Source organism: Naegleria gruberi, assembly GCF_000004985.1.
Source record: "Naegleria gruberi genomic scaffold NAEGRscaffold_77, whole genome shotgun sequence".
In the NCBI taxonomy this organism is placed as follows: Eukaryota; Heterolobosea; class Eutetramitea; order Acrasida; family Naegleriidae; genus Naegleria; species Naegleria gruberi.
In genome coordinates this window covers 91789-118853 of record NW_003163250.1, presented here as the reverse complement: position 1 = coordinate 118853, position 27065 = coordinate 91789, and the positions used below count along the sequence as shown (strand labels likewise).

The 27065-nt window shown below is 33.1% G+C and overlaps 16 protein-coding genes across 16 annotated transcripts; 7 read left to right on the top strand and 9 right to left on the bottom strand.

The window, feature by feature from the left end:
- The first annotated feature begins 47 nt into the window (after positions 1-47).
- NAEGRDRAFT_82011 (uncharacterized protein) lies at positions 48-882 on the top strand. Its single transcript, XM_002669889.1, has one exon. The coding sequence runs from the start codon at positions 52-54 to the stop codon at positions 796-798; it is 747 nt and encodes a 248-aa protein (XP_002669935.1). The 5' UTR covers positions 48-51; the 3' UTR covers positions 799-882.
- Positions 883-972: 90 nt separating this feature from the next.
- NAEGRDRAFT_75141 (uncharacterized protein) lies at positions 973-2511 on the bottom strand (the record flags this gene model as incomplete). The annotated part of the gene is made up of 1 exon (XM_002669844.1): positions 973-2511. One exon carries the CDS (start codon positions 2509-2511, stop codon positions 973-975), a length of 1539 nt encoding a protein of 512 aa, XP_002669890.1.
- A 672-nt stretch (positions 2512-3183) lies between these two features.
- NAEGRDRAFT_82010 (uncharacterized protein) lies at positions 3184-4991 on the top strand (the record flags this gene model as incomplete). Its single annotated transcript, XM_002669888.1, has 1 exon — positions 3184-4991. The coding sequence occupies one exon, from the start codon at positions 3184-3186 to the stop codon at positions 4963-4965; it is 1782 nt and encodes a 593-aa protein (XP_002669934.1). The 3' UTR covers positions 4966-4991.
- Positions 4992-5036: 45 nt separating this feature from the next.
- NAEGRDRAFT_75139 (rab family small GTPase) lies at positions 5037-6080 on the bottom strand (the record flags this gene model as incomplete). The annotated part of the gene is made up of 1 exon (XM_002669843.1): positions 5037-6080. One exon carries the CDS (start codon positions 6078-6080, stop codon positions 5037-5039), a length of 1044 nt encoding a protein of 347 aa, XP_002669889.1.
- Positions 6081-6310: 230 nt separating this feature from the next.
- Positions 6311-7180, top strand: NAEGRDRAFT_82009 (uncharacterized protein; the record flags this gene model as incomplete). Its single annotated transcript, XM_002669887.1, has 2 exons — positions 6311-6349; positions 6571-7180. The coding sequence occupies 2 exons, from the start codon at positions 6311-6313 to the stop codon at positions 7063-7065; spliced, it is 534 nt and encodes a 177-aa protein (XP_002669933.1). The 3' UTR covers positions 7066-7180.
- On the bottom strand, positions 7177-8487 carry NAEGRDRAFT_75137 (uncharacterized protein; the record flags this gene model as incomplete). Its single annotated transcript, XM_002669842.1, has 1 exon — positions 7177-8487. The coding sequence occupies one exon, from the start codon at positions 8485-8487 to the stop codon at positions 7177-7179; it is 1311 nt and encodes a 436-aa protein (XP_002669888.1).
- Positions 8488-8976: 489 nt separating this feature from the next.
- NAEGRDRAFT_82008 (uncharacterized protein) lies at positions 8977-10564 on the top strand. Its single transcript, XM_002669886.1, has 2 exons — positions 8977-9995; positions 10062-10564. The coding sequence occupies exons 1-2, from the start codon at positions 9341-9343 to the stop codon at positions 10478-10480; spliced, it is 1074 nt and encodes a 357-aa protein (XP_002669932.1). The 5' UTR covers positions 8977-9340; the 3' UTR covers positions 10481-10564.
- A 22-nt stretch (positions 10565-10586) lies between these two features.
- Positions 10587-12134, top strand: NAEGRDRAFT_53913 (uncharacterized protein; the record flags this gene model as incomplete). The annotated part of the gene is made up of 1 exon (XM_002669885.1): positions 10587-12134. The coding sequence occupies one exon, from the start codon at positions 10587-10589 to the stop codon at positions 12132-12134; it is 1548 nt and encodes a 515-aa protein (XP_002669931.1).
- Positions 12135-12351: 217 nt separating this feature from the next.
- Positions 12352-13260, top strand: NAEGRDRAFT_59824 (uncharacterized protein). Its single transcript, XM_002669884.1, has 2 exons — positions 12352-12562; positions 12666-13260. The coding sequence occupies exons 1-2, from the start codon at positions 12370-12372 to the stop codon at positions 13250-13252; spliced, it is 780 nt and encodes a 259-aa protein (XP_002669930.1). The 5' UTR covers positions 12352-12369; the 3' UTR covers positions 13253-13260.
- Positions 13261-13485: 225 nt separating this feature from the next.
- NAEGRDRAFT_75133 (uncharacterized protein) lies at positions 13486-15229 on the bottom strand (the record flags this gene model as incomplete). The annotated part of the gene is made up of 2 exons (XM_002669841.1): positions 13486-13574; positions 13765-15229. The coding sequence occupies 2 exons, from the start codon at positions 15227-15229 to the stop codon at positions 13486-13488; spliced, it is 1554 nt and encodes a 517-aa protein (XP_002669887.1).
- Positions 15230-15865: 636 nt separating this feature from the next.
- NAEGRDRAFT_82006 (RNA ligase) lies at positions 15866-16982 on the bottom strand (the record flags this gene model as incomplete). Its single annotated transcript, XM_002669840.1, has 2 exons — positions 16780-16982; positions 15866-16700 (listed from the first exon to the last, which is right to left on the bottom strand). Exons 1-2 carry the CDS (start codon positions 16971-16973, stop codon positions 15866-15868), a joined length of 1029 nt encoding a protein of 342 aa, XP_002669886.1. The 5' UTR covers positions 16974-16982.
- Positions 16983-17361: 379 nt separating this feature from the next.
- On the bottom strand, positions 17362-18342 carry NAEGRDRAFT_75131 (ARF/SAR family small GTPase; the record flags this gene model as incomplete). The annotated part of the gene is made up of 3 exons (XM_002669839.1): positions 17362-17772; positions 18076-18207; positions 18286-18342. The coding sequence occupies 3 exons, from the start codon at positions 18340-18342 to the stop codon at positions 17362-17364; spliced, it is 600 nt and encodes a 199-aa protein (XP_002669885.1).
- A 485-nt stretch (positions 18343-18827) lies between these two features.
- On the top strand, positions 18828-19217 carry NAEGRDRAFT_75130 (uncharacterized protein; the record flags this gene model as incomplete). The annotated part of the gene is made up of 1 exon (XM_002669883.1): positions 18828-19217. One exon carries the CDS (start codon positions 18828-18830, stop codon positions 19215-19217), a length of 390 nt encoding a protein of 129 aa, XP_002669929.1.
- Positions 19218-19461: 244 nt separating this feature from the next.
- Positions 19462-20574, bottom strand: NAEGRDRAFT_75129 (uncharacterized protein; the record flags this gene model as incomplete). Its single annotated transcript, XM_002669838.1, has 1 exon — positions 19462-20574. The coding sequence occupies one exon, from the start codon at positions 20572-20574 to the stop codon at positions 19462-19464; it is 1113 nt and encodes a 370-aa protein (XP_002669884.1).
- A 585-nt stretch (positions 20575-21159) lies between these two features.
- Positions 21160-22359, bottom strand: NAEGRDRAFT_75128 (uncharacterized protein; the record flags this gene model as incomplete). Its single annotated transcript, XM_002669837.1, has 1 exon — positions 21160-22359. The coding sequence occupies one exon, from the start codon at positions 22357-22359 to the stop codon at positions 21160-21162; it is 1200 nt and encodes a 399-aa protein (XP_002669883.1).
- Positions 22360-22538: 179 nt separating this feature from the next.
- NAEGRDRAFT_53906 (uncharacterized protein) lies at positions 22539-27021 on the bottom strand (the record flags this gene model as incomplete). The annotated part of the gene is made up of 2 exons (XM_002669836.1): positions 22539-23117; positions 24106-27021. 2 exons carry the CDS (start codon positions 27019-27021, stop codon positions 22539-22541), a joined length of 3495 nt encoding a protein of 1164 aa, XP_002669882.1.
- Positions 27022-27065: the final 44 nt, after the last annotated feature.

Below are 27065 nucleotides of genomic sequence, written 5' to 3'. Positions count from 1 at the left end.
TTCCACCCTTCTCTCCCTTCCTAATTACTCATCAAAACAAAAAAACAAAATATGATATCTGAAAAGATTCTTATTGGCTTATTGCTATCACTCTGCTCCCTTGCGATTGTCTTGGCAGGAGGAGACACTGAAACAAAATCCTATGGTGTTCCTCCTCCATACTATGGTGGTTTTGGTGGATCTACTGGTTCCTTCAACAATGCCAATAATTATGGTTCTTATGGCGGTGCTGGTTCTAATTATGGAACCTCAGGTGGCAACTATAACAAGTATGCTCAAAATACTCAATCCTATCTCAATCAAGTAGATAGTGTCAACTCAAATCCATACAGTTCTTATGGAAGCTCTTACACTGGTCCAAGCAATTATGGTTCAAACTATGGTAGCTCATTCCAACAATATCTTCCTCCTCCTCCACCTCCAGTTGTTGTTGCTCCTCCAGTTTATGGTGGATATGGTGGATATGGCGGTGGTTATGGTTATGGTGTTCCTCCTCCTCCTCCTCCTCCAATTTATGGTGGTTATGGTGGTGGTTATGGTTATGGAGGTGGTTATGGCGGTGGTTATGGTGTTGGTGTTGGATATGGAGCTCCTTATTATGGTGGTTGGGGTGTTGGTGGAATTGATGGTGGCATTGGATTTGCTGGTGGTGTTCCTCCTCCAGTTGGTGGTCCTATTGGTCCAATTGGTGGCCCAGGTCCAATTCCAGGTGGTCCAGTTGGTCCAGTTGGTGGTCCAGGTCCAGTTGGTGGTGCTGTTGTCGGTGGTGGCGGCGGTGGTGGTGTCATCTTCAGATAAATGCAAAGAGATTCCAATTTTGAATTCAAATATTAGTGAGATGTATATAAATAAAGTATTTATCCACAAGATAAACAAACTTTAACAATTTGATTCATTTCTTCTTTTGAATCATTAATAATCAAAATAATAGTGAGATAATATATGAGGAGATAAAGTTTGAAAGTGGTTGTATTATTTCATTAACAGTTCTCTCACTTTCTTGGCATCAATATCATTGAAACATTTACAAATTACTTCTGCATTTTGACGTCTGTCTGTTATTTGTGGAGCTAAAGTAGTGATTGATTCAAAAGTATGAGAGAAAAAGTCAAAGCAAGGAACAATATCTGTAGCTACTGAACTACAAGTTAAATATCCAATTGCTAAATTTTTGCTTAATAAGGAGATTGCATCACGTTGGTGTGGTCCATGAGTTAAAAGTTTTAAAATTTGTTTCAGATGATGAGATTCACATTTTTCATATTGGCTCTTTGAATATTGATCAATTTTTTCAAGAATTCTATTCGAACTCTCGTCTTTACAAGCCAAAATGCTTTCCACCCAACCAATAGTTTTTGGTGGAGGTGAGACAGTTTGCGGAGGTGGAACATATGAATTATTTGGAGGATAATAATTTGGTTGTGGTTGATGGTGATGCCCGTATTGTGGTGGGTAAGGATTAAAAGGTTGTTGTTGGTAAAGATTTGGAGGTTGTGGATATGAATTGTTTGGAGGGTAGTAATTTGGTTGAGTTGGTGGTTGTTGATACATTGGATAGCCTGGTTGACTATAAGTTTGAGGTTGTTGATAAATTGATGAGTAGACATGGGAATTGATAGTTGGAGGAGCCTCTAAGGTCCAAACTTCTCCATTGGAAAGAGACAAGTGTGAGATATCGGCTGTTAAACAGAAGAGGGCCTCTTCTCCCTTACCTGATTTGTTTTCTTGTGAAATGAAAACCATTAATTGACCATTATTGTCTGGGGTGATACACAAATGCTTCATAATTCCACTTCCATTCTTAATTGCGTATAATCCTTCATTTAGTTTCATTACCACTTGCCATTCGCCACTCTTTGATTTAAAAGATGATCCAACCAATTTCAAACTCAAATTTGGATCTATCACGTTGTTTGGGGATGGTTTCACATTAGTGTTAAATTTCTCAATTAATTTGAAAAAATCCCTTTGACCAACCAGCATGTTATTGTCGAATGCTTGTAAACGATTATTAACTTGTAATGTTCTGGCAGTTAATGACACATGAATTACCCATTCGGTTCCATTAATATTGCTCGAAATAACTGAACCCTTTCCTGTGAAATTACTCCTTTCCTCAATCATTTGGAACGTATTTCCATTTTGAGTAATGTGCCAAACCATACCAGATTTGTCTTGCCACTTTCCAGACAAGTCACACATTTCATGTGTTTTACTTGATGGCATAATCATTCCTCCACCAAGCATCCCACTATTTGTCATATTAGTAGTGCTCGATTGACCCATCACTGTCATACCAAAATTCACACTTGGCATGCTAAATCCTCCCATCATCATTCTTCTGTTCACATTAATCATGTCTGAAAATAAGTTTGGCATTGTACTCCCACTGCTATTACTACAACTGTTATACGTACCAGCAACACTATTATTGAATTGATTTGAACCATTCACATTGGATGGATTGACATTGGCGCCACCAGAAGGTTGTGTAAAGAATGGATTAAACATTTTTTTTTAAATTTGTTAATATCCAGACAGTTAAAGATTGTCAACCCTAATAAGAGATCCAATGAGGCTTAAGGTTAAACTTCTAATAACTTGTTCCGAGGTTCAGTATCGATTATTAGGAGAACAGAGAAGCAGTGTTGCTGTTAATGTTGTTGGTTTTGTTTTTGTTTGGATATTAAACATTATCGCGAAAGAAGGTCACTCGACACTGAGTGATGAATAGAGTAAAAGTTCCATCCAAACACCACTATTGGCTCTTTGGATAGCCTGTGAAGAAGCTCGGATCATTTGGCGAGAGGTAACATGGTAAATTTAAGCGACTCCTGATGTACGGGAGGTGGAGTAGACCATTTAACGGAATGATCATTCTTGAGGCCTGTTGTTTTGATGAGGATTTTGATAATTATCCTTATGATTTAAAAACATTTGAGAGTTGTTGTTTTGGTGTAGTTGTTTGATGATGAATATATTTACAAGTAAATTCCGTAAGAGCAGTCAGTGTTTTGAAATTGAGAATTCATTTGAAAATAGATAGGTTCAAAGATAAACAGTCTTGGCTGGATAACAATTTAGCTGGAAATATAATACATAATTATTATTATCTTCTCTGATGACCAAGCCTGCTTAAAGCCAACAGGATAGTGTCCTTTTAAAAATGAATTTTTTATTAAAATGAAAATTAAAAAAATATCTCCTATAGCCGATGCCGATTTTGAGCAACTTTGTTTTGATTTTGGTATTGAATTGGATGATGTTACCTCTGAAAGATTGATGAAGGAAAAGGAATTGGGTTCTGCAAAGGATACAAGCAAACTCTCCGATGAAGTCATCTACAAGATTGAAATCCCAGCCAACAGATACGATTTACTCTGTGAAGAAGGCTTGAGCAGAGCTTTGAACATTTTCCTCGGTCGTCAAGATGCTCCAACCTATAAAATTGATAATTCCAAAACCAAACAATTGTTAAAGATTAACGTGAAAAAGGAAACTGGATCAATCCGTAAATTTGTTGTTGGTGCTGTCTTGAGAAATATCACCTTCACCGAAGATGCCTACAATAGTTTCATTGATTTACAAGAAAAGCTTCATCAAAATATTTGTAGAAAGAGAACCCTCGTTGCTATTGGTACTCACGATTTGGATGTTATTGAAGGTCCTTTCACATATGAAGCTCTTCCACCAAAAGAAATCAAATTCATTCCTTTGGATAGAACTGAATTAATGGATGCTGACGAACTTTTCGCTTTTATTGAAAAAAAGGGAAGTGAAATGAAGCACTTGTCCCCTTACACTAAGATTATCAAGGATAGTCCAGTTTATCCAGTTATTTTAGATGCTAAGAGAAGAGTTTTGTCTTTGCCACCAATTATTAACGGAGATCACTCAAAGATCAAAATGTCTACAAAGAATGTTTTCATTGAATGTACTGCAACTGATTTGACAAAGGCTAAGGTTGTCTTGAATACTGTTGTTACCATGTTCTCTGAACATTGCTCTGTTCCATTCACAGTTGAACAAGTTGAAATTGTATATGAAGATAAGACTCAATCAAAGGATGAACCTACTCCAATTCTTGATAATGTTGAATTCACTACAAATAGCGACTATATTAATAGTAGAATTGGTTTGAATTTATCTGCTCAACAAATTGCAGAAATTTTGACAAAGATGCAATTGAATGCTACTGTCACTCAAAATAATGAATTGAGAGTTCTTGCTCCACCAACTCGTTCAGACGTTTTACATGCTTGTGATATTATGGAAGATGTTGCCATTGCTCATGGTTACAACAATATCCCAATTACTTTCCCAAAGTCTTCAACTGTTGGTAAGGAAAATGAATTGAACCAATTGTCAGAAATGGTGCGTCTTGAACTCGCCATGTCAGGATATACTGAAGTTTTGTCCTTGATTCTCTGTAACGATGAAGAAAACTTTAAATACATGAACAGAGTCAACGATGGTAAGACTGCTATTGCTGTTGCTGAACCATGTCCATTCGAATTCAAGACTGCTAGAATTAGTTTGATTCCAGGTTTGTTAAAGACCTTGCAAAGCAACAAGTCATTGCCATTGCCAATCAAATTGTTCGAATGTGGTGATGTTATTTTAGTTGATGATTCTAAGGATGTTGGTGCTAAGAATAATAGAAGACTTGCTGCTCTCTTCTCATCTGCTACATCGGGTTTGGAACTGATTCACGGTTTGGTTGACAGAGTTATGGAAGTTTTAGCTGTTCCATTCGAAGTTGAACATAGCCAATCTGTTGATAAGCACTGTTTCTCAATTTTCCCATCTAACGATATTAGCTTCTTGCCAGGTAGACAAGCTGATATCTTCTACAAGGGCAAGAAGATTGGTATTTTCGGTATTATTCATCCAGAAGTTGCTTCTAACTTTGGTTTGAAGACACCAGTTTCAGTTTTCGAAATTGAATTGGAACCATTCCAATAAATCTTAAAACCTTAATTTATTTCAAATGTACATTACATGAGGATTGTAAATTTTGCGAATTTCATGTTATTTTAATATATTGAGCAGTTCCAAGAATTATTAACTTGTGTTAGATCCTTGTCTTTCTCTTTACAATTATTGAAATAAGTGCATTGTAATTGAATAAACCAAAAAGGAGCAAATACTTGTTTGGACTCATTGCAATTCGCTTCAAAAAACACTGATTTACCAAGAGCATACGATTTCTTTACAGTATCTTTAACACAGATCTGAGGTTCGCTAGGAGTTTCGACCCAACGAATATTCTGGGGATGTAATCCAACAATTAATCCATAATTTGAAATTTCTGGATGGGCATGTTCCTTAACAGCAGAAAACCATTCATCCAATTTCTCAAACGACACTAGATGAACCATTGAAAAACAAAGAAGAAATCCCATCCTATCGTTTCTTGCATGTCTTTTCACCATCATGTTTGGAGCAAAGAACCTTTCTTGACCAGCAGTGTCAAAAATCTTATGTTCACATTTCATCTCATCAGCAATTTGAAACCGTTTGATAAGAAAATCAATTCCAGTAGCTCCATAATAACTATCTTTTTTCTTTCCATAACATATAAAATATCTGAAAGTTGTCTTTCCTATTCCTGTATCTCCCAAAACAAAATAATTAATCGTTCCACTCTCCTGATATTTAAATTGAGGAAAAAACACAGATCTATAAAAATTCAATAATTTCAATTCGTATGAATTCAGAATTTTTGAAATTTCTTTCTCAGATCTCTCCACAGGATTTTGATTTCCCAATCGTTTGGCCAATTTTGCCAAGTACAACCGAATAATATATTTAGTATTTCCAACCAATTTTACATAATAATCATCAATTACATTATCAATCATTGAATTATCATGATCATCAATTTGATGATGAAATGAAATTTTCAAGCCTCGGGATGAATTTTCATCTCCAGCACAATAATTACAAATATCATCAAAGGTTAAACACGAAGATTTTCTAATCCATTCATACAAATTTCTATTGAGAGTGAGTAGAGACGCCAACACATCAATCGGCTCTAAAAATTGCATCACCTCCACCCATGCATCTTGATACATTTTTTTTTTGTAAACTCAAAAAATATTTTTGTAAACTTTAAATACCTTAAACCATCTTTAATACAAGCTTCAACTAATACAACACAAATGAACATGAATCATTGTTTTATATTCAAATAACACTCAATTCTAGAGTCCAAATTAATTCCAATTCAAAGACCCGGTGCCTTTTTTGCAAACTCCGAGAGGAGTTGTAAAGATTCGAAGAAACCAAAAACAAATATAAAAAAATGGAGAATCCACTTTATGGTGATGAGAATAGCAAGGCTGTATGTTATTATTTTGTTATATAGATTGGATCATATTTACATTTATTATTGTTGTATTATTAATATTATTATTGATGATGATGATAATTTAAATATTGATCGGATGATTGCTATTAATGTTTGATATATTTGTTTGATATTATTGTTATTATTGTTATTATTATATGTGGATGATAATGATGATGTGATCATAATTATTATATGTATATATATATGGATAGATTAAAATAGCTACATATACTTCATCAGCAATTGTTATATTAATTGGTTTGGTAACATTCATCTTGTTGGGTGTATTTACATACAGAGAATCGGATTTGAAATTATGGGGTAATTTGGCCATGATGGTTTACTTGATAATTCAATTGGTTCCTCTTGGAATTTTGATTTATTGGCAAAGAACATCCTATCTGGAACCTAAATTACGTATTTTGATGATTTTAACTCCAATTCTCTTTGTTTTTGGTTGTGCTGTTGCTTTGTTTTATGTTTTTGGAACTGGTTATCCTGGACAACAATGTTTTTATGGAACTACAGTTGTTAATGGAAGAACAATTGTTGGAAAGGCAAGTAATTTGTACACACTTTCGCCAGAGAGATGTATTCCTGCACAATCTTGTTTGTATATTCCAAACAGTTGCATGGGATGGGATGAAAATTTAATTCCAAGATGTGGATCATACAATGCCACTCTATCAGAATGTAAATTGTATTAATGACACTACACAATTGCAATATTTCAATAATTATTTATTTCTTCCATTTATAGAAGATTTTATATTTGATCAATTATTTACATAAAATATATAAATTTTGTACAGTATATATTAACATTCAGTGTGAAAGACAAGATCTGAATAGTGCTTATCAATTTGCAAGCCAAGACGTTTCATATTCAAATGAATATAATTCAATGTTTTTCCAATTAGCTCATTTCTCTTAAAGACCAACATGTACGAATCTCCAAACACTACCGAATTGAAATCAGCATTTGGAATGGATTTGAGTGATAGTTTAATACCCTTCACTCCTGAAATCAATTCGAAAGGTTCAAATCTTGAAACTTGTTCAAACGAAACTGATTCTGTTGGTTGTTGTTGATTATTTCCCTTCTTTTGAGTAATTTGCATCTGTTGGACATGTTCCACTGCATTCAAATCTAAATTCTTCAACATGCCACCAAACACATACAGGGAGGTTGAGAATTTGGTGGTGAAACCAGTCGAATCACTTCCACAATACAAACTCTCTGGAATTATATCTGAAGAGAATTGAATTTTTGTAAAGGATTGATCTTCCTTTGAGGAAACTCCACATTGATTGAATTTGTTTTGTCCACACACATAAATACTCTTATTTTCCAACATGACAGCTGTGTGAAAAAGTCCACATTTGACTTGTTGAACTAGACTTTCATTTTCGAAAGGAGTTCTCACATAGGAATAAAATCCATTAGATCTAGTACCATTTTGAACATTGAATCGATTATCCCCTCTACAAAACATCTTATTCTTATCTGTGAAAATGATATCTGACTTGGCAGATGTTGCTGCCTTTACAATTGTTCCATCAATTTGATCTGTTTCAGAAGAAGGCATCTGAAAGAATAAACTGTCAATATTAATGAGCTCATCATCTTCCAATACCACCAAAGCATGATTACTACATGGCGAGGTTACAAACATTTTAATTTCCTTTTCCAATTTCCACATTCTTTCATCTTGATCATTGACAGCAAAGAAAACTCCATCATCCAACTCTAAAAAGACAGCATACCACGATGCATAAATATTCTTCAAATTTAAAACTCTACCATCCACAATAGATGCCATTTCCTTATTCATTCTCAAATATCTATTCACTCTTTCTTTCCATTTCCATTCGAAACAATTGAGTGGATTCTTCCAGTATTGAATTTCAGATTCTATTGGAACATTCGAGCGACCCACTTTGAAAATTCGATCTTCCTCACTTGTCCAAATAAATGAATTTCTCGAGGAGGGACAAATTTTCTTAATTTCCAAATTTGTTAATTGATGGAGAGAGACAAGATTACATTTTTCAAAAACTCCGTCAATTTCCATCGAGGAGGATTGGTTGGAGAGGAAGAGAACTTGTTGATGATTGGAAGAAAGCATTTTTTTTAAAGTTTGTTTTTTTTCATTCTTTCATGCAGGTTCCAAGTTCCTTGACTTGATTTCAAGGTTCATTGAATTATACAAACACTTTACAATAAATTGAATATTAAATGAATGTAATTTAGCGAATATTTAATGGAATGTATAAAAATTACTGAAACTCGAGCGAACGAAAGTCCTTTTTCATCAAGTTTCATAAAAGTCACTGGATAATCATTTCTCGATTATTGAGCTTTGGATTCGAATAAAAAATCCATTGTAAACTAATGTTTCCTCATCTTTTCAATGGTTGTCAGTAATCCAATGTTTCTTAATTATCCAATTTTCCATATATACTATTTAATCTCTTCCATTTGTGCTGATGATCAACAACAATTCTCTAATTCCACTATTCGATTCCTATCTTCTCAACTTCACCTTCAACTATTTGAAACTCACTTCAAATTTAAAAACGATTCAAAAATTCTATTTTTATCCCAAAATCAAAAAAAAAATTGAAAAAAACGTTTTTTTCAATAACTTTACAATTTCATTAATTCATCATCATTAATTTCAAGACTTTGAATCATCGTCATCCGAAAGAGATAACGAAACACAATTTATTATCCATCATCACATGATCTTTAATTTTTCATATCATAATTATTGAAAAAAGACAACAACAACAATATAGCTAAAAAAGGCTCTTGTACATATTTTGTATTATATTATATTGAATATTAATAATAATAGTTAATACTGTAATACATTAATTCCGATCATCATCATCCTATAATTTATTTAAATATAATTTAATATATAATTTAATATTTAATACTCATAATAATACTATTTAATAATTGTAAATACAAAAATGTCAACAACAACAACAACATTGGAAATTGCTGATGGTGAATGGTTATACAAAATTCCATTCCAGGAACTCCCACTCGATAATCAAGTAAATGTTCTGTGGTATTGTTGTGAGAATACATTGATGAATGTTGCTTGTTTGAATCGATTTTATTATCATTTGGTTTTGGGAGGTTGTTTGAATTCTTCCAATTATCGTGATGATGAAGAGGATGATGTTGCTGCGTATAGAAATACTATTTGGAAACATAGATTGTTGGGTATGATGAATGGATTTATTGATGAAGTGAATTCAAAGATTATTAGTAGTGGTTTGGATGTTTCGTTGGTCAATTCAATGAATGAGAAGGAATTGGATCGATATTTGAGGGAAATGCTCTTTTTGAGAGAGGGAAATGCAATCAAGTATAGTTCAGTGTTGATGCAAATGAAAAAGTTGTGTTTTGACAAGGCATCTGATGTTGAGGAACAAAAGGTCATTAATAGAGAGAGAACTGTTGGAAATATTAACGTTACAACTTGGTATGCATTTAAAGCATCCAAATATCCAATGATTAAGGATTTATCAGAACTATCTCCTCAATTTTACTTTGGATTTAAAGGATATGAGATGGTTATTGAAGAATATTTCTTGTGTGGCAATGCATGGAATGTTGGTAAGTATATTGGAAATTTACTATATTTGAAATATTGACACATTGACCTCCATCAATTAACAATAGCATTTGGTATTGGAACTGATTATGAAGATTTCAATAATGACAAATCCATAGCTCAATTCGTTGAAAGAAACTCTGGAGTTGGTTACATTCTCGAAAACAAATCATTCAAAATGTTTGGCGACTTTATTGATGGAACTGTAGGTTCTGAATTTGTTGGAAAGATCTCTGTTGGTGATCGATTTGCTGTCATTATAGATTACGATGCCAAACAGGTCAACTTTTTCAAGAATGGAATTCACATTGCATCAGCAATTACTGGAACTCAGGATTTAGTCTCACAATCTGTCATGTATTTCCCAATTATTTCAATGTGTACCAGAAAGACAATTACACTGTATCCACTCTTACAAACAGATTATCAATTGAATCCAGATGCTCCTATTCGAATGGCATCACCTGCAAAACATCAATACAACTAAATACAAATTACTAAACTGAACATTCAATATTTCACTAATTTACACAATTTAAATAATATTAAGCAATATATTTAAAATTTTATTAATTAAAAACTTAAAAAAAAAAATGACCAACAACACAAAGAAGAGAAAGCACGAATCATCACAGCCTTCGGCTGCTGATCATCACGATGGTCATGATGGAAAAATGTTTGATGATGAAAATATTGAATCGGTGTTATTTGAAGAAATGACGACTGTTAATTCACAATTAATTTCATTGGCAAATAAGGTGAAACTTGTTGATAGTCGTTATTTTGTGTACAATAGCGAAATAATTGATGAATTTGTTGGAAATATTTACGAGTTTTTAAAACAAGTGGATATTCATAGAAAAAAAGTTTCGTCCACTCGTTTGAATTCTGACAATTTATTTAGTATTTTCCAATTCTTGAATGTTAATGATCTCGCTTATTGTAGATATGTTTCAAAATTGTGGAAAGATGTTGTGGACAGGGTTGAAATACAAGTGAATGCTTCCAAGAATGTTGAGTTTTTGGTAAAAAGTCCACAAATTAAGAATGTCACTTCTTTGAAATTGTCTGGTGCTCTTGTTAGCTCATTTCAATCACTTTCAAGAAAAGGTATCAGATGGGATAAATTGCACACATTAGATATTTCTGGTAATAATTTGATTCTATCATCCGTAAAGCATTTAACGAAATGTCAAATGCCAAACTTAACTGAACTGAGCTTAAGGCAACTGCAAAAGTTTAAAAAAACGGAAGCAGATGCATTATTTGGAAGTGCGTTTATGTCAACCGTTAAGAAGTTAGATGTATCATATAATTTTGATGGAATTGGGTCATGCTTGGGTACCAAATATTTGAAACAAATTACTCATTTAACATCTCATACATACGGTTACAGAGGTAACGAATTTCAGAATGAAGTATTGAAAAATAAGCCCAACTTGGAATATTTGGACATTGGAAACTACCAAATTACTGATATTTCTTTATCAAATGGAAATTGTAAGAATCTTACATATCTCAAGATTACTGAATGTTCCATTAACAATCAGGATTTTGCAAATTTGCTTATTTCTCCAAACTTACCAAATCTAACAACAGTCAAATGGGTAAATGCGAATGTACAATCTTATCGAAATATGGTATTTGATAATACAATTGCTAAATTTCCTCCCAACAGTCAAAGTTCAATTACCAACCTAAAATTGGATGACTCCAACTTGGCACCATTTCCCTCACTTATTGATCATTGTCCAGAGCTCAAACAACTACGTCTTAGACCTACCAAGGAATCACAAAATGTCCTTTCAAATTATTTGAATTCTACTTGTCTATCAAATTTGGAATATTTGAGTATCGATGGTGGAAACAAGGAATTGCAAATAATTTGCACCAATCCAATCTTGTCTAATTTAAAGGAATTACGTTTTACAAATATTGAAGAAACATCTATAGATGCAACCATTTTATCAAATTGCACCAATTTGATAAATTTAACAAAACTTGAAGGAAACAGAAAAGGAAAAATGAAAGTAACAAGCGAATGTTTACAAGCACTGAAAACTAATCCTACCTTTTCTAAATTGCAAACGAAAGACATTTATGTACAAGAAGAAACACTAAAATTGGAAAACATTAGATGAAAATGAAATTGGAATATTTAAGAAAATTATAAATTTATGTTAATTTTCCAAGTTAGTATTGAACTTTCGAATATCCACACTGGATCAGTATGAGGAAATTACAAATCAATGATTACAATAAGATCCTCATCAAATAGAAACAACATTGGAACTCCCTTTCAACCCATACCTGGCAAGTACATCACCCAGTTTCCAATAAACATTCCAACAAAAAAAACGAAACGAAACACAACGCATGGCTCACCACCATCACCATGGACGACACGGTCATCATCACCATCATCATGTAAATCATCACGTAGGAGGAGGAATAGTTATTGGAAACAGAAGAACTAAACCACTTGCCACAATTATCTCAGGAGTTGTTTCCATCTTGATTGGTATTGCTCTAGGAATTGCTGCGATTGCCGTTGGTGCATTGTATGCAGGTAGGTTTCTTGTTGATCTGTTGAAAACTAATTCATTATCTTGTTTCTAATAATCAATTTTTGAAATTATTCGAAACTTGACTAAACTTTGTATTCATTATAGCATGTCTTGCTGTGACAACCAATTCCAGCACATCATGCTCTGGAATTACCACTCCAATTGTTTTGGGTGTTATTGGCATTGTATTGATCATTGCTGGAATTTCGTCCGTCATTGCAGGTATTCGAATGTTCATTATCATGAAGAATATCGCAGATGGTATGTCAAGAAGTGATTTGGCAGCTGCCACAACTGTCACCACTCCAATCCCAGTTGCAACCACAACTGTTCAATCAACCACGACAACAGTTGGCCAAATGCAACCAAATTTGGCAGTTCAACAACCAGGTGGTTACACTTCAACTCCTTATTATTCAAATCAAACACAACCACCAGTAGTAGGTCAACAACAACCTTATTACAATCCATCATCAGAGGTTTATGGTCAACCAGGTTATGGTCAACCGTATAATCCAAATCAAACAGCTCAACCTTATAATCCTAATCAAAGCTATGGACAACCACAAGGTGGTTATGGTCAACCATATCCTACTGCTAATCAAGGATATGGTCAACCAGGAGTTGTGGATCCACAACCTAATTATTATGCCCAACCAAATCAACCTTACGGAGCTGATAATAAAGTTTAATTTATTCGAAATAACTGAAAAATATTAGAATCCAATTTATTAGAAAGAATTCGAAGGATATTTTCTTCTCAATTCTCTAACAAATTCAATGTGAGAGGAAACAAAGGACCATTCATGCACAATATAGGACACCTCATTTAGCAATTCTCTATTATGCAGTGGCTCAATATTATCTGTTCCATTAATACCGAAAAAATACCATTTAGAGCAAAACTCGTGTTGTAAATAATTGTTTAGATAGATGGCAACTTGACAAAAGCTTGTAAAATTAGTTCCAACAAATGTGGTATTTCCATCTTTTGACAATGATGTTTGACTGTTGCTGTAGTGATGGTTCCAGAAAATCACATTTGTTTCGTCCAAGCTGTTTGGTTTTTTTGGATTTGAAATTAGTTTAAGAAAATCCTTCCTTTCAACACAGTGTGGATAATCTCTCTGAGAGATAATGATTCTGAATTGTTTGATAATTTCCACATCTGTTCCAGAAAATTTTGGTTTTGTGTTTAGCTTACTCGATCTTTTAACATCATGTTTACAGTCATCGTTAATAAATTCTAGTTTGTTTTTGTTAATCATCATACGTTTAAAGATTGGATTTCCATTCAATTTCAGGTCCTTGAATTTTCCAATAATCGACTGAACGTTTTTTAAATCATTTAACTTGTTATTTGATAAATCCAAACTAGTCAATCCTTTCATAGAATCTAACCTTTCCAATTCGATATTTTCAATTTCATTCTTGCCTAATTTTAAAGTGGTGATACTCTTTGAAATCATTGGAATTGATTTTAACGACAGGTCACCACATGTTAGATTTGTGAGTTTAGGTGCACTAATACATTCAATAAATTCCAAATTTGATTGTTTTCCATTCTTTACAAATTTACATCTATTCAAAACCATATTATTCAATAATTTCAAGTCAATTGCATCAATATCTGAAAAATCAATGTGACAGTCCTGCAATTTCAATTCTGTTAAATATTTCGTCGTGTGTAGCACATGAAAAGTATCAATGTTTGCACTATTGAGAGCTAATTCAATATTATGCATTTCTATTGCTGAAGGCTCAGTATTTGAGAATTTAGGCAATGCAAGTGACTGTACTTTGGTTAAAAAAGCTGCTTTCAAGGTGTATGATTTTGAAAATAGGTCAAATTTGTGGTCGCTATAATCCTCCTCTTTTTTTGTAGCATTCTCAATTGTAATTGAACTAAACTCGAAACATTTAGAAATGTTTTTCAGCGAACTATAATGGTGTTGATCTATCCCGACATCACCTACTGAAATCTTTATCTTGTTTCTAAAATCTAAATCTTCCTTAGATAGACCTTCACTCAGTATATTAAATGAAGAAACCCATGAAATGGAATAATATAATTCCTTGAAATTGATCTTATCTAAAACAGGTCTAGTCTGTTCAAAGATATCTTGATAAATATATCCCATAGATAATTTAATCTGTTTCACTTTCTTTCCCTCAAACAATGGCATAAATTTTGGAAAATTATACATGTCCAACCTGACAAGTCCAAACTCCTCAATATTCTTAATCAGTGATAAATCCATTTGTGACCAATTATAAATATATTTATCATATGAAATACTGAATAACTTATTCACCTTCCGACAATAACCAATAATATATTCAATCAGCCATGATCCCTCTGCTTCAATCATCACTTTTATTCCATTTGCAAATTGCAGCAGTGATGGAAATTCATTCGGAGGAGTTGAATCAATCCATCTATTCCGATTCCCCGATGATGAATAATGTGCAAGTCCAGCATTAAAAACAGCTAAATAATCAATGTGATGTTGTCTGCTCACCAACTCGGCAATATGTTTGGAGGTGAGAAATAAATTTTCCAAATCATTGAAAGAAAAGAATGGAAGAATTTGATCAATGAAAAAGTAGCCTTCCGATAATTCGAAAATTGCATGATGGAAGGTTAGCTTGGTTTCAGTGTTGAGCATTTTTTTCTGATTTTTTAAAATTTCTTAACAATATCCTTATTGTCATTGGTTCAATTTAAAGGCTCACCAACACCAAATAAATCCTTGACTCGTCTTGGGCTTCTCTTGAGCTAGTAATTTCATAAATTAAGAAATTGTCCAAAAATGAAGTCTCCCTTTTGGCTCAAAAGTTCTTTATAATAAAAGTTTTGATGTTAAACGTGGTATGTTAAAATAAATAAAACAAGCCAGAAACAAAATGACTCAACATAAATCCCAAACTGGTCGCCAAAATAACTCCCAAACAAGTAGCCAAATTAAATCTCAAAATAACTCCCAAACAAGTAGTCAAATTAAATCTCAAAATAACCCCATTAGTAGTCAAACCCCACAAGGACATAAGTGTGCTGCCACTGGTAACATTCATGGCAATTTAAGACAACACCTACAAAACTTTCCAGACCATCAAAAAAGAAGCGATACTGTACCACAACAAGACAGAGTAGAGGTTTATCATACCTATGAGGGTAAACACCGTAATTATTGAATGGTTATTGTATGGTAAATAATCAATAAATTGCAATTTGTATTCAAAAAACAAAAAATTGTAAATTATTTCAGTAACACCACTTTTATTCGAAATAGTCAACTTGCACTTTATTCTGATGATGGTTTGTTTAATTGTTCCTTAATTAAAACCATACAAGCATCATTGATCTTTTTAGTGAGCTTTTTCTGATCTTCACTTGAAAGTGAAGAAACTGGTTTACAATTTTCCAAAGCACCACGTTCCAAATCTAATTTAAATTCTTCGAGGGCATCATTTGAGAATTCCTTCATAACTGGGAACATGTTACTCTTGGTGAGGTTTCCAATCTTTGAGAGAACATTATCCAAACGATTGGAGGTAATGTATCGTGAGAGTTCATTCCATACCTGAACTAGCTCTTCAGAGTCACCCTTTTCCTTTTTCACTGGTTGTTGTGGTTTATCACTAGCTTCAGTTTCCAAGAATTTTTCATTCTTCTTCTTGATTACAGCTCTTTCAGTTTCCACAAAGATATTGTACTTGGTTGGTTTGATGACAACACCTTCACAAATATTATCCAAATCCTTCCAGGAAGCATTTCTTTCCTTTACAATTTCTGGATAGAAAGTTTCTGGTAATTTAGTGTTAAATTTAACATCAAACTCCAAACATTCGTCCAAAGTTCCCTTAAACAATGGTTGAGCTCTCACTTTGAATCCACACTCATCCAACAATGGATCAACATTGTTAAAAACAGCCCAAGATTGTTTTCCATTCTCAAATCCGAGAAGAACATCAAAAGCATAAAAATCATGATGTGGACAATAGTGAATTCCACTTTGAATTGCCTTAGCATCTGAAGGTTTCTTATTTGGGAATAATCCACCAAATAATTCACCATAAATTTGAACACTCTTCAATTTCAATTGTTCATTCAATTCACCACTCAAACTTTTTCTCCAACTGTTCAATTGTTTTTGGATAAAAGCTCATTGATGATTGTGAAAGAACACATGAACGATTAGCAACCTCTACTTTATACTCTGATTGCCTTACTCTATCAACAATAAAGCTCAAATTACAACCATGAACCTTCTCGGAGCAATACCATTCCATTGGATGATTTAATTTCTTGCTCATCTCTTCATTTTGGGTCTTGATCGATTCGACGTATTGTTTTCTGTAGTGATTGTCGAATTTTGTATACTTGGAAAAGCTAATGGATTGAGCAGACATTTTATATTAGTGAAATGATGAAAATTTCAAGTTTTGAATTTTTTTTTATGAATTTTTTGGAATTTTTGATGAATTTTTAAATTTCGTTTGGAACTTGGATTTCAAATTGGAAAATGCACCAAAAAATTGGGATGAATTTGAATTGTAAAGAATGTTATCCAATTGGTGCATTGTTGAAAGAGAGATCAAATCTGTGAGATGGCACTAAAATTTTTCAACAAAGTGTCATCTTGTTATGATATCACATTTTAGTTCAGTTCAATATTTATCCTAAACATGTTTTTCTTTGAAACAATAGGATATTTCTCCCAATATTCAATTAAAACCGATTGATCTCTGTCTTGATATTTAACAATTAGATTTATTGAAATACAACATCTTAGTTCAATTATTTTTTAGTTTCTTCCTTCTTTTCTTCCTTCTTCTTGCTTTCTCTCTTTTTATAGGCCTTCATTGTTTCAGTTGACAACCATTTGAAAGCATCTTCCAAACCATCTCCAGTTTTGGCAGTACAAGTAAGTATCTTCCAAGTACGATCACGTAATCCACTTAAATTACCTCCTAATCCGAGAGTATCCTTCAATTTATCCAAATTTCTAGTGGAATTCAAATCTTGTTTGTTACCCAAAATCAACAACAAACATTCACGTAATTGGACATTTTGAATGATGGAGTGGAGAATTTCCTTAACTTCTTCTAAACGTTCATCACTATCAGAGCTGTCAACAACAAAGACAATGACTTGAGCATGTTTATAGTAGGAAGTCCATGTGGAACGAAGTTGTTCCTTGCCAGGGAACTATAGGAAGCAACAAAGTGGTCGTGATTGAATTGTTCAATGTGTTGTTGTGGTATTGTCAATGGTGGTGAGAAATAGTGAGAAAAATTCATGTCATGGCCAAGAATCGAATCCATTTTTCATATCATCACGAATTTTTTAATATTTTTTCAAATCATCCAAAGATTTCGAGTTTTTTACACGTCAACATGACATTTGTTATTATTATTGTTATTGGAGCAGTCAATGAACAAAACAACAACACCATTCAATCAATGACAATTTCTACTATTAGAAAACTTGTTCAATTCTTCAAATACTTACATCCCATGAAATAAATTCAACTCCTTCCACTGTAAATCTCTTTGAATCATGTCCCAAAGTTGGTTGTATAGCATCAATTTGCTCTTGTTTTAATTGTTTGAATTTGTTCATACCAGTGTTGATGATGGTGGTCTAAAGTTTAGTTTACACACATTAGTTTAAACATTAGTTTACACATTAGACGAAATGTAAAGATTTCATGTTACTTACTTTACCAGCTCCATCGATACCCAAGAAGAGAGTGTTAACAGGAATGACATTACCCATTTTTGATGATTGTGTTATTTGTTAGAAGAACGACGACGAAATATTTTTTTTTAATGTTTTTTGAATTGATGACAGGTGCAATTTGACACTCGAACAGACGGTTGGTATGGAAAAGGAAGCCATCAGTTGGAAAATTCACAGATAAAGTTTCAACTGGTAAATGTATTCGAAACGTAAACTAAATTATTCGAAAGATAAAATTAGTTTACTTTCAATAATTGGATGTAGTAATTGATAAGAGATTGATCATGTTGTTACATCATTGCTTTGTCATCAGCAATTCCAAATCAAAATTACAATTTCAAAATTTCCATTTTTGAATTTTTGATTTTTTATTAAATAAAGAAAATTTACAATTTAATTAAAAATCCAATAAAACACCTTGTCCATTCTCTAATAATTATCATGAAACATAAATCTGCTCTGTTAGGTCAGAAAGTTGACTCGATTTTCTGTCAGACATCAAATTTCACTATCAAAAAAAAATGAACAAACGTTTTCTTGTCTTTTCCTTGTTATTATTAACCCTCTTCTTAATCAGCGGTTTCTTCTCCACAACTTCTACATCAAATGTTGTTTCCGCTGAATCAGTTGCTCTCCTCGATGGAACTGAAGAAGAAATGACACTTGACAGTCTTGACACTGCCGAGGCATCAACTGAATCAAATACTGAAAATTCCGAAGGTGAGGAAGAAGAAGAAGCTGCTCTTGAACAAAATCTTGAAGCAGAAACTTTGAGTGATGAAGGAGAAGTTTTGGATACACTTGATTCTTTACCAACTGATGAAAGTTCTAATTTTGAAAATATTGATGAAGATAATATGGAAGATATTGGTGAGGATGATGAGGATATTAATGAAGATGAAGCTTATTAAGATTTATTGATTTGTTATTTTTTAGTCTGCTTTAATAAAGAGATTCTTCCAAAAATTATTTTTTATTGTAAAGTTTGTTCGAAAGGTAGTATTGTGGATAGATTTGATTTAGTAATAGGAAATATATTGTATAGATCACTAAAATTACTATTATTTAAAAGTATTTCCTTATTTTTTATGTAAAATTATTACAATTTCTAATGTGAAACAAATTTTGTAATTTATTGAAATAGAAAATAAGAGTTTAAATTTGAATAAGTGTTTTACCAAAGTTTCTTCCAGCATACATCTCCTCAAAAACTTTTGGAGTTTGTTCAATTCCCTTAGTAATCCACTCAACTGGTTTCAATTGACCTTTTTGAATCAATTCAAAGAGTTCTCTTCTTGCTTGTGGAATATTATTAATATAATCAGCTTGTAAACATGTAATACTTGTAATATTTGGATTATTTGTGTATTTCTCTGGAGCTAAAACTGATTTTCCTTCTCCATATTGTGAAATAGCTCCACAAAAATAAACTCTTGCATTCAAATTGAGATTTTCATAAACTGCATCAGCAACCAATCCTCCTACATTATCAAAGAATGCATCTACTCCATTTGGAGCTGCTTCTTTCAATAATTGACTAAGTAAGGTCAAGTCACCATTTGCCTTTTTGTAATCAACTACGGCATCCAATTTAAATTCAGAAATCAATTTCTCACACTTTTCTTCACCTCCTGCAATACCAACCACACGGAAACCCTTGTTTTTGGCCAATTGAGCAACAGTTAGTCCAATACTACCAGCTGCAGCACTCACAACAATTGTCTTTCCTTCGATTGGTTTCTCATCTTTTGGAAGGACGAAATTGAAACCCCACAATGCATGGGAACCACTCACTCCCAAAACACCCAAAGCAGTTGATGGAGAAACTTGACTAAATATTTCATTTTCCAATTTTTCAAAAGTCAACTCTGATTTTACACTAATAATTGCATATTCTTGCCATCTATAATCAGCAGCAACCAAATCTCCAACCTTGTAATCATCATGTTTGGTGGCAACCACGTGTCCAACACCTCTTCCTCCAAACACATCTCCAACATTGGCAATAATTGCTGCATCCTTGAATTGTTTCAATGGATATGGAGTTTGATTAGGAACCACATCAGGATGCACTCCCTTTCTTCCCATTGGCATGAGTAAATAGGGATCCACTGAGAGGAATAAGGTTTTCACAAGAATTTCACCTTCGTTTAGGCAAGTTTCAGAATTGATTTCCTGTACTGGTTCACTCAGTGTGAAATGAGCAGATTTTGGTGTGTTTTCCGGACGAGCAACAAGTAAAATTCTTCTGTTTGAGAGGATGACCATTTTTTTTTGTGTTTTTTTGTTGTGGAAGTTTGTTTCAACACGGAAGTTCCTTTTATAGGAAATTATTGTTATGGATGCTTGTTGGAGCGTGCGTATTTACTGTAGAATGGTCTTATTGCGATGGAAACATTGAATAGTGAGCTGTCGGTAAGTCCTAAACCTTGAAGTTTCTCTTTTTCAATCTTTATGCTTTCTAGAAAGTTTCCATTCGTGAGGAAGGAATGAATGTTATTCATTTCAACCAATACGTGTTTTTTAATACGCACGCTTGAGGTTCATTTTCTTCTCAGAGGAGATATATCTCCAAACTATTTACGATCCAGATCTTAGTAAATGACTAACTCTAGATGTCATCTTTAACGCATGTATTAATGTGTTTTATGAAAAAAGCATAGAAATTTATATCATTCTTACTACTGTACATTTTACTTAAACTTTGAATATTTCTTAAAATTTAAAATTGAGGACACATCTAAAAACTCAAGTGCTTTACACTTTTGATTATGGAATGGTCAGTGCCTCATCGTTTTGATTTTGAATTTTCAAGTAGGGCGTCTTTGACAAAGCAAAATATTTGAAACCTGGTCATGAAGAATCGACTATGATGTCAAAAAAATTGGTAATTACTTTTTTAAATATTGACTCCTCCTGTGGTTTTGTGAAAAACAGCAACATTGAGTTGGAACCAACACAAACAGAATTGAACCACTTGACATTATACTTTCCAGTCACAACCTCTGTTGTAAACTCTCCATTTGAAACATGTTCATGTCTTGTTTGTGTTATTTCATTTCCATTCTTATATGAGCAGAATATGTTGGTGTAAAGCACAGCTATTGAGTAAATATTTTGATTAAGATTGAGTTTGGTATAAAATCCCCTTCCGTAAATATGTAAATCATGTTGTTTCGTCCAAAAACAGGTAAATAAAGGTTTGGCAATGATCTGTTCCACATCTGACGCTTCGAATTTGAAATGAGATTGTCTTTCAAACTTGGAGACACATGCAGAACTTCCAATATTATACAATTCTCCACATGCAAATAAAGAGCTGCCACTTGTGTAAAGACTAAAGCATGATCCACTCACTATAATCTTTACACGATGAGTATGACTTGTTTCAGGATTAACTAATGAGTGATATTTGCTTTTGGTTGTGCCATCTCCCAACATTCCAAACTTATTCCAACCAGTTGTTAAAATTCTATTCTCACTTGTTAGAATCAGTAAGTTATCAACAAAAGATGCTGAAATATCAACAAACTCCTCATCATGATTTTCAATTGAAAAGGAAGGTTCAAATGAATGAGTACCACGAGCATACACATAAATTCCGCTCTTTGTTAGTAAATAGGCAGATGAAGAGGTTGCCACAAGTTTCAAAATTGAACTCTTATCAATGATCTTGCTGCAATCCACCTCTCCATGTGCAATCATTTCATCCATGTAAAATATTCTATTTTCAACTGTTCTAATAAGTAGAAATGTTTCCATCATGAATATCACTTCTTTAATCTCTTTGGTTGGCGTTTTGTTGGCCGAAAATAACATATATGAATCATAATCATTTCCTAGTTGAACACATTTATAATGTGATTGATCGTAATCTTGCGTAATTTTGACAAGATTAAAGGGTGGTGCTTGTTTTACTTTTTTCTTCTTCCTTTCCATTGAAAAATCATTTTTCATCAATGTTGGTGTATCATCAAAAATTTCTTCTTCCGAAGACAAAGTTCCTTCTTGTTCATCCTCTTGCTCGCGAGATGACCGATCTCGTTTTGACATTTTTTTTTGTTTTACAACAATCAATTTTGGCTTCGTGTTAATGTTTGGTTTGATGGCAGGGTAAAATTATTTACTCTTTTCTATTGTCACTTCTCTATTCAATCTTCTTAATCTTGTTAAAATTGAATATTTCCTTCCGTATTGTTAGTTTTCATTGATTATTTGATTGATAATCAAATCTAACTTTCATCATCTAGGTTAAAGCTTCCAGAATCAGAAGATGAATCACTATCTCCACGTTCAAAACAAGGTCTACATGTAAATAATGAGTTTTCTCCACAATAATCAAATGCTGTCTTTCCATTCTTTAGATTTTTCTTTTTCACTTGCTGATCCAATTCGAGATTTATGAAACAAACAGAACACAATTGATATTCTTCACATTTGGCGCAGGCAATGAAATTGTGTCTGTGTTTGTTACAATAATTACAAAGTGTTGTAGGAAAAATAATAATGTTACGATCTCCACTATCTGAAAGTTCTCCATCCTCAGCTTCTTTTTTCCATTTTTGTTTTGCCGTATTGAATGAGTCTATTAAAATTGGATTGATGAGAGAGGTTTTTTTTGAAGCTTTTTTGATTTTTGATTTTTTGGTTGGGACTTCAACTTCCACACGTTCCCTCTTTTTTACAGTAGTACTACTAATAGGTTCAGATTTAACTTTAGGATGTTTCTTCTCATTTGATGCGATTTCAGCAATTTTTTTCCTCAGCTCCACAGCAAAAACAGACGAAGAAAATTTCTTGCCTGATTCATCCTGAGTATTTGAACAATTGGTGAGAATAAATTGAGCATTATCTAGAATGTTTTTTTCTGTATATTTATCCTCATCTAACATCCCTACTACTTGACTGATTGTGGACGAAAAGTTAGACTGTAAAACTTCATGAAGTGACAACCACAAATCACATTTCTAATAATTAAATTTCCAATATATTTCAGCAAAAGATTATCACAATTAATAAAGTATTAACCAGAACAACACTTACTGCTTTGAATGGGGCATAGATCGGAGCATACTTTTTGCTTGGATTTAATAACTTGTACCATCCATTATCATTTTCAAACCACACTCCTCGTAAATCTTCCGAATAATCAAACGACCACATTCTACTCGGTGAACACATCAAGTAATAAATTCTATTTTCATCTCTATCCAATATACTAGTGTTTGATGGATTCTCATGAAATTTATTAGCATTTGATGGGAGTACTAGAAATCCTGTAAAGTACAACATCATGTCATCCTGGCATTCTATTCCAACCATTTCCGAATCATCTATTTTGTTATTATTCATCCACATATTATTTCCATCACATAATTATCCAAGATTACCTACCACTACAAACTTTATCCTCATCTCGTAAATTTTCCAACAGTGAAAAATCCCTAGCTACACTTCTCACTTCAAACCTATCCAGAAATCCCATAGGCTTCGGCACCGAGGCTGATTTAAGTAAATAGGCTTTAGGAACTTCCCTCTCCTCAATGATGTGTGGCTCCATTTTTTTTAAATTTTTAAAATGTTTTTAAATAACGGCCGAAAAATCGTTCAGGAATTGAGAGTTGAAGGAAGATTTACTTTTCAGTTTCTTTTTAATTGTTTCATTCATTCGTGAAGGAAAAGAACATCCTGATAGGTGCATCTCTCTGATGGTAGCATGAAAGTACTCTCAAAGACGGCAAGCCATTTGGAATATGCTTTGAGGGGTGACTTTTCCAGTCTTAATGTAATCTTTCTGACCTTTAAATGTCTGGATCCTTTTTGTAACTTGGATAATTTGTAATAGTTGGTATCATAGTGTTCATCCTTTGGTTCTCTGTGCATTTGGAGGAAGATGATTTGGGAGAATATTGGACAAAATTTGAGTAGTGAAAGACAGTAACATCCAATATTGACATCTTCTTTTGGTTCTTCTGTTTTGATTTTTCTCCAAAATAATGTGTATAAATTGAGTTCCCACAAATAAGGATACTCTGTAATTCTAGTACTACTGTGACATCCACCACAAATAAATAGAGAATCATGAGCTTGTGTTGAGGTATGATAATAGAGAGATGGCCCTTCATTCTTTGTTTCAATATATTCCCATTCGAAAGTTTTCAGATTGAGTTGAATCAAATTATTCAAGGATGAAAACTTTTTCTGTTGAGAGTCATAATTCAAACCTCCATAGAGAAGCAGCTTATCGTTCTCATAAATATTAGCAGAGTGGTGATAAATACTAAGAGGATGCTGAAGTGACATTTTGTTCTGAGAATCGTCCAGCTTGATTAATTTTCTATCCTTGATAGAGTAGATGAGTAAGGTTGTTTGTGGCTGTATTTCATTGACTTGTGTATCACATCCTCCCTGTAAAATTACAAAATCGTCCATGTAAAAAGTAGTGGCAGAATGAGTTGCTAGCTCTTCAAATTTACAAGCCTTCAACCTTCCAGTATTGAATAGTTTTAGCCATTCTGGAATTTTAGCAAATTCCGAGGTTTGGAAATTGATTGATTCATTAATTGTTGCTTCCTCTACAGTTTCAACCTTATCTCCATAAGAATCAAATAGTTCAACAGAGTTTAAATCCAAATTGAATACAATATGTCTAATTTCTGAATCAGAGTTATGATTCGTGCATCTAATTATTTTTGTAAATTGTAAGGACTTGTTAAACTTGGAAACTCTCTTAAAAACATCCTTGGAAGGATATTGATCATGATGGATTATGTTAATTGTTGAAGGAGCCTTCTCGTATCTTTCAATTTCAAAGCATTGAGGTTGTCTCTTTTCAGGGCATAGAGTATTTACAAAATAACTGTTTCCATCACTTTCTGATATTAGAGATCCTTTCATTATGTGAACACTCTGTTGCAACTCTAGTAAATCAAGCGATGGAACTGCCTTGTATTCAAAGGCTCTTGATTTTTCAAAATAACAAAGAGTATTCTTTCCCAGCAAACCTCCTATTGGCTTGTTCATACTAAGCACTCCAACGCCATTGATTGATATTACTTTCATCCTAATGATAGAGTATTCTAACGAGAAGGCAAGTTCTTGCCCAATTTCAAAGTAGTGATATTGGAAAAAGTAATAAATATACGAAATCAAACTACTGAATGAAATACTATTTCCATTTGTTTCATCCAATTTGAAGACTATTGTCTGAAGAGATCTGAAATGCCTATCATTGTATGAAGTTGGTTCTTGAAGTGAATTGAATGGATTACTTTCCTTGACTCTCTTTGTCATTTCATCATTTGAAACCTCAAGACATCTCGAAGGATCCATAAAGAAAAATTTCACTTGCAAACTCTCATTCACATTAGTGGCAAGGTTCTGACGTTGGTGTTTACCCATTAGAATAGTACCTGGTTCCATTCCTTTCATTAACATGACTCTATAAATTATGTTACTCGGTATTATTCTAGCATAAAGAAGCAATGGTCCATCTTTTGTCATTATCTTATCAGATTCAATTAGTTCACAACTGCAGAATACACAGTCATATTTAGTCAAGTTAGTAAAAAGTAAAGGTTGGCATGATAGTTGCATAATTGGTTGTGTTTGAAAAATTCGTTCCTTATTCAAAAAATTCTTAGAGACGGTAGTTGGTCGTAACTCTATATCTATCGAAGTGTTTGAAGTAATAATCCCAAATAATGAAATATCATTTTTGGAAAAAGTTAGATTTGAGACAATAAACTCAATCATTTCCTTCTTCTTTTTAGAATTTCCATTCTTTGTCAAATACTCCATACCAACTCGTTGATCCTTTTTAAATACATTGCCAATTAAATACTTTTGTACAAATTGTGAAAATTGTTCCTTCAAAGATTCTTCTGTTAATTTGACTTTTTCATTATTACGCTGTTGCAATAATGATGACAAAGTATTAGAGGTTATTGAAAATGATATTCTCTCCAAAACTGTAACTTTAGTACCATTTCCAAATATGAAAGAAGAAAAGTCAGAGAATAACTTTTCTTCAACTATACACTCCAAATAGGATGATACAATATTTACATTACTATTTTCCTGTACACTCATAGATTCTCGTTGAAAATAATTTAAAGCAATAGTGGATGTGTTGTTTTTCAAAAAGCTTTGTTTCTTTCCACTCAAATTTGTTGGTTTTGATTCGGAATTCTCCAATGAACACTGATACACTCCCAAATTATCACCATTTCCCAAAAGTAAATAAATAACATTCTCCTCAATAGCACTAATAGGAAAACGAACTGATTCCACTGAATATCTTTCATTATATGCTTGTTTTCTCAACTTTAAATACAACCTATCCGATACATAAACCTTGTTATATTTGACAAGATTATCCTTTGCAATCTTCCTCACCGATAAACTTTTAACTCCCTCGGCAATCATTTCTGAAGAAGGCTTCTGTTGTGTTTGTTCGTCCATATGATGATGATAATGACTCGTTACTAATTCCCCAAAATGAACATGTCTATCGTTATGTTGTTGTTCAGCCTCTTCCAACACACTATTATTTACATTAGTAGTAGCATTTGTATGGTGTTCTTTTTGTTGCTCTGCATCGACAACAAATACTACTCTCCTTCTATTGTTGTTGTTGTTACTATTATTATTTGCTGAGGAGGAAATGGTCAGGCTGTTGTTGGTTGTGCTACCCTCATCGTCATCATTGAGCATTTTTTAATTGAAGGAGATGAACACAATTATCTAATGTACATTCC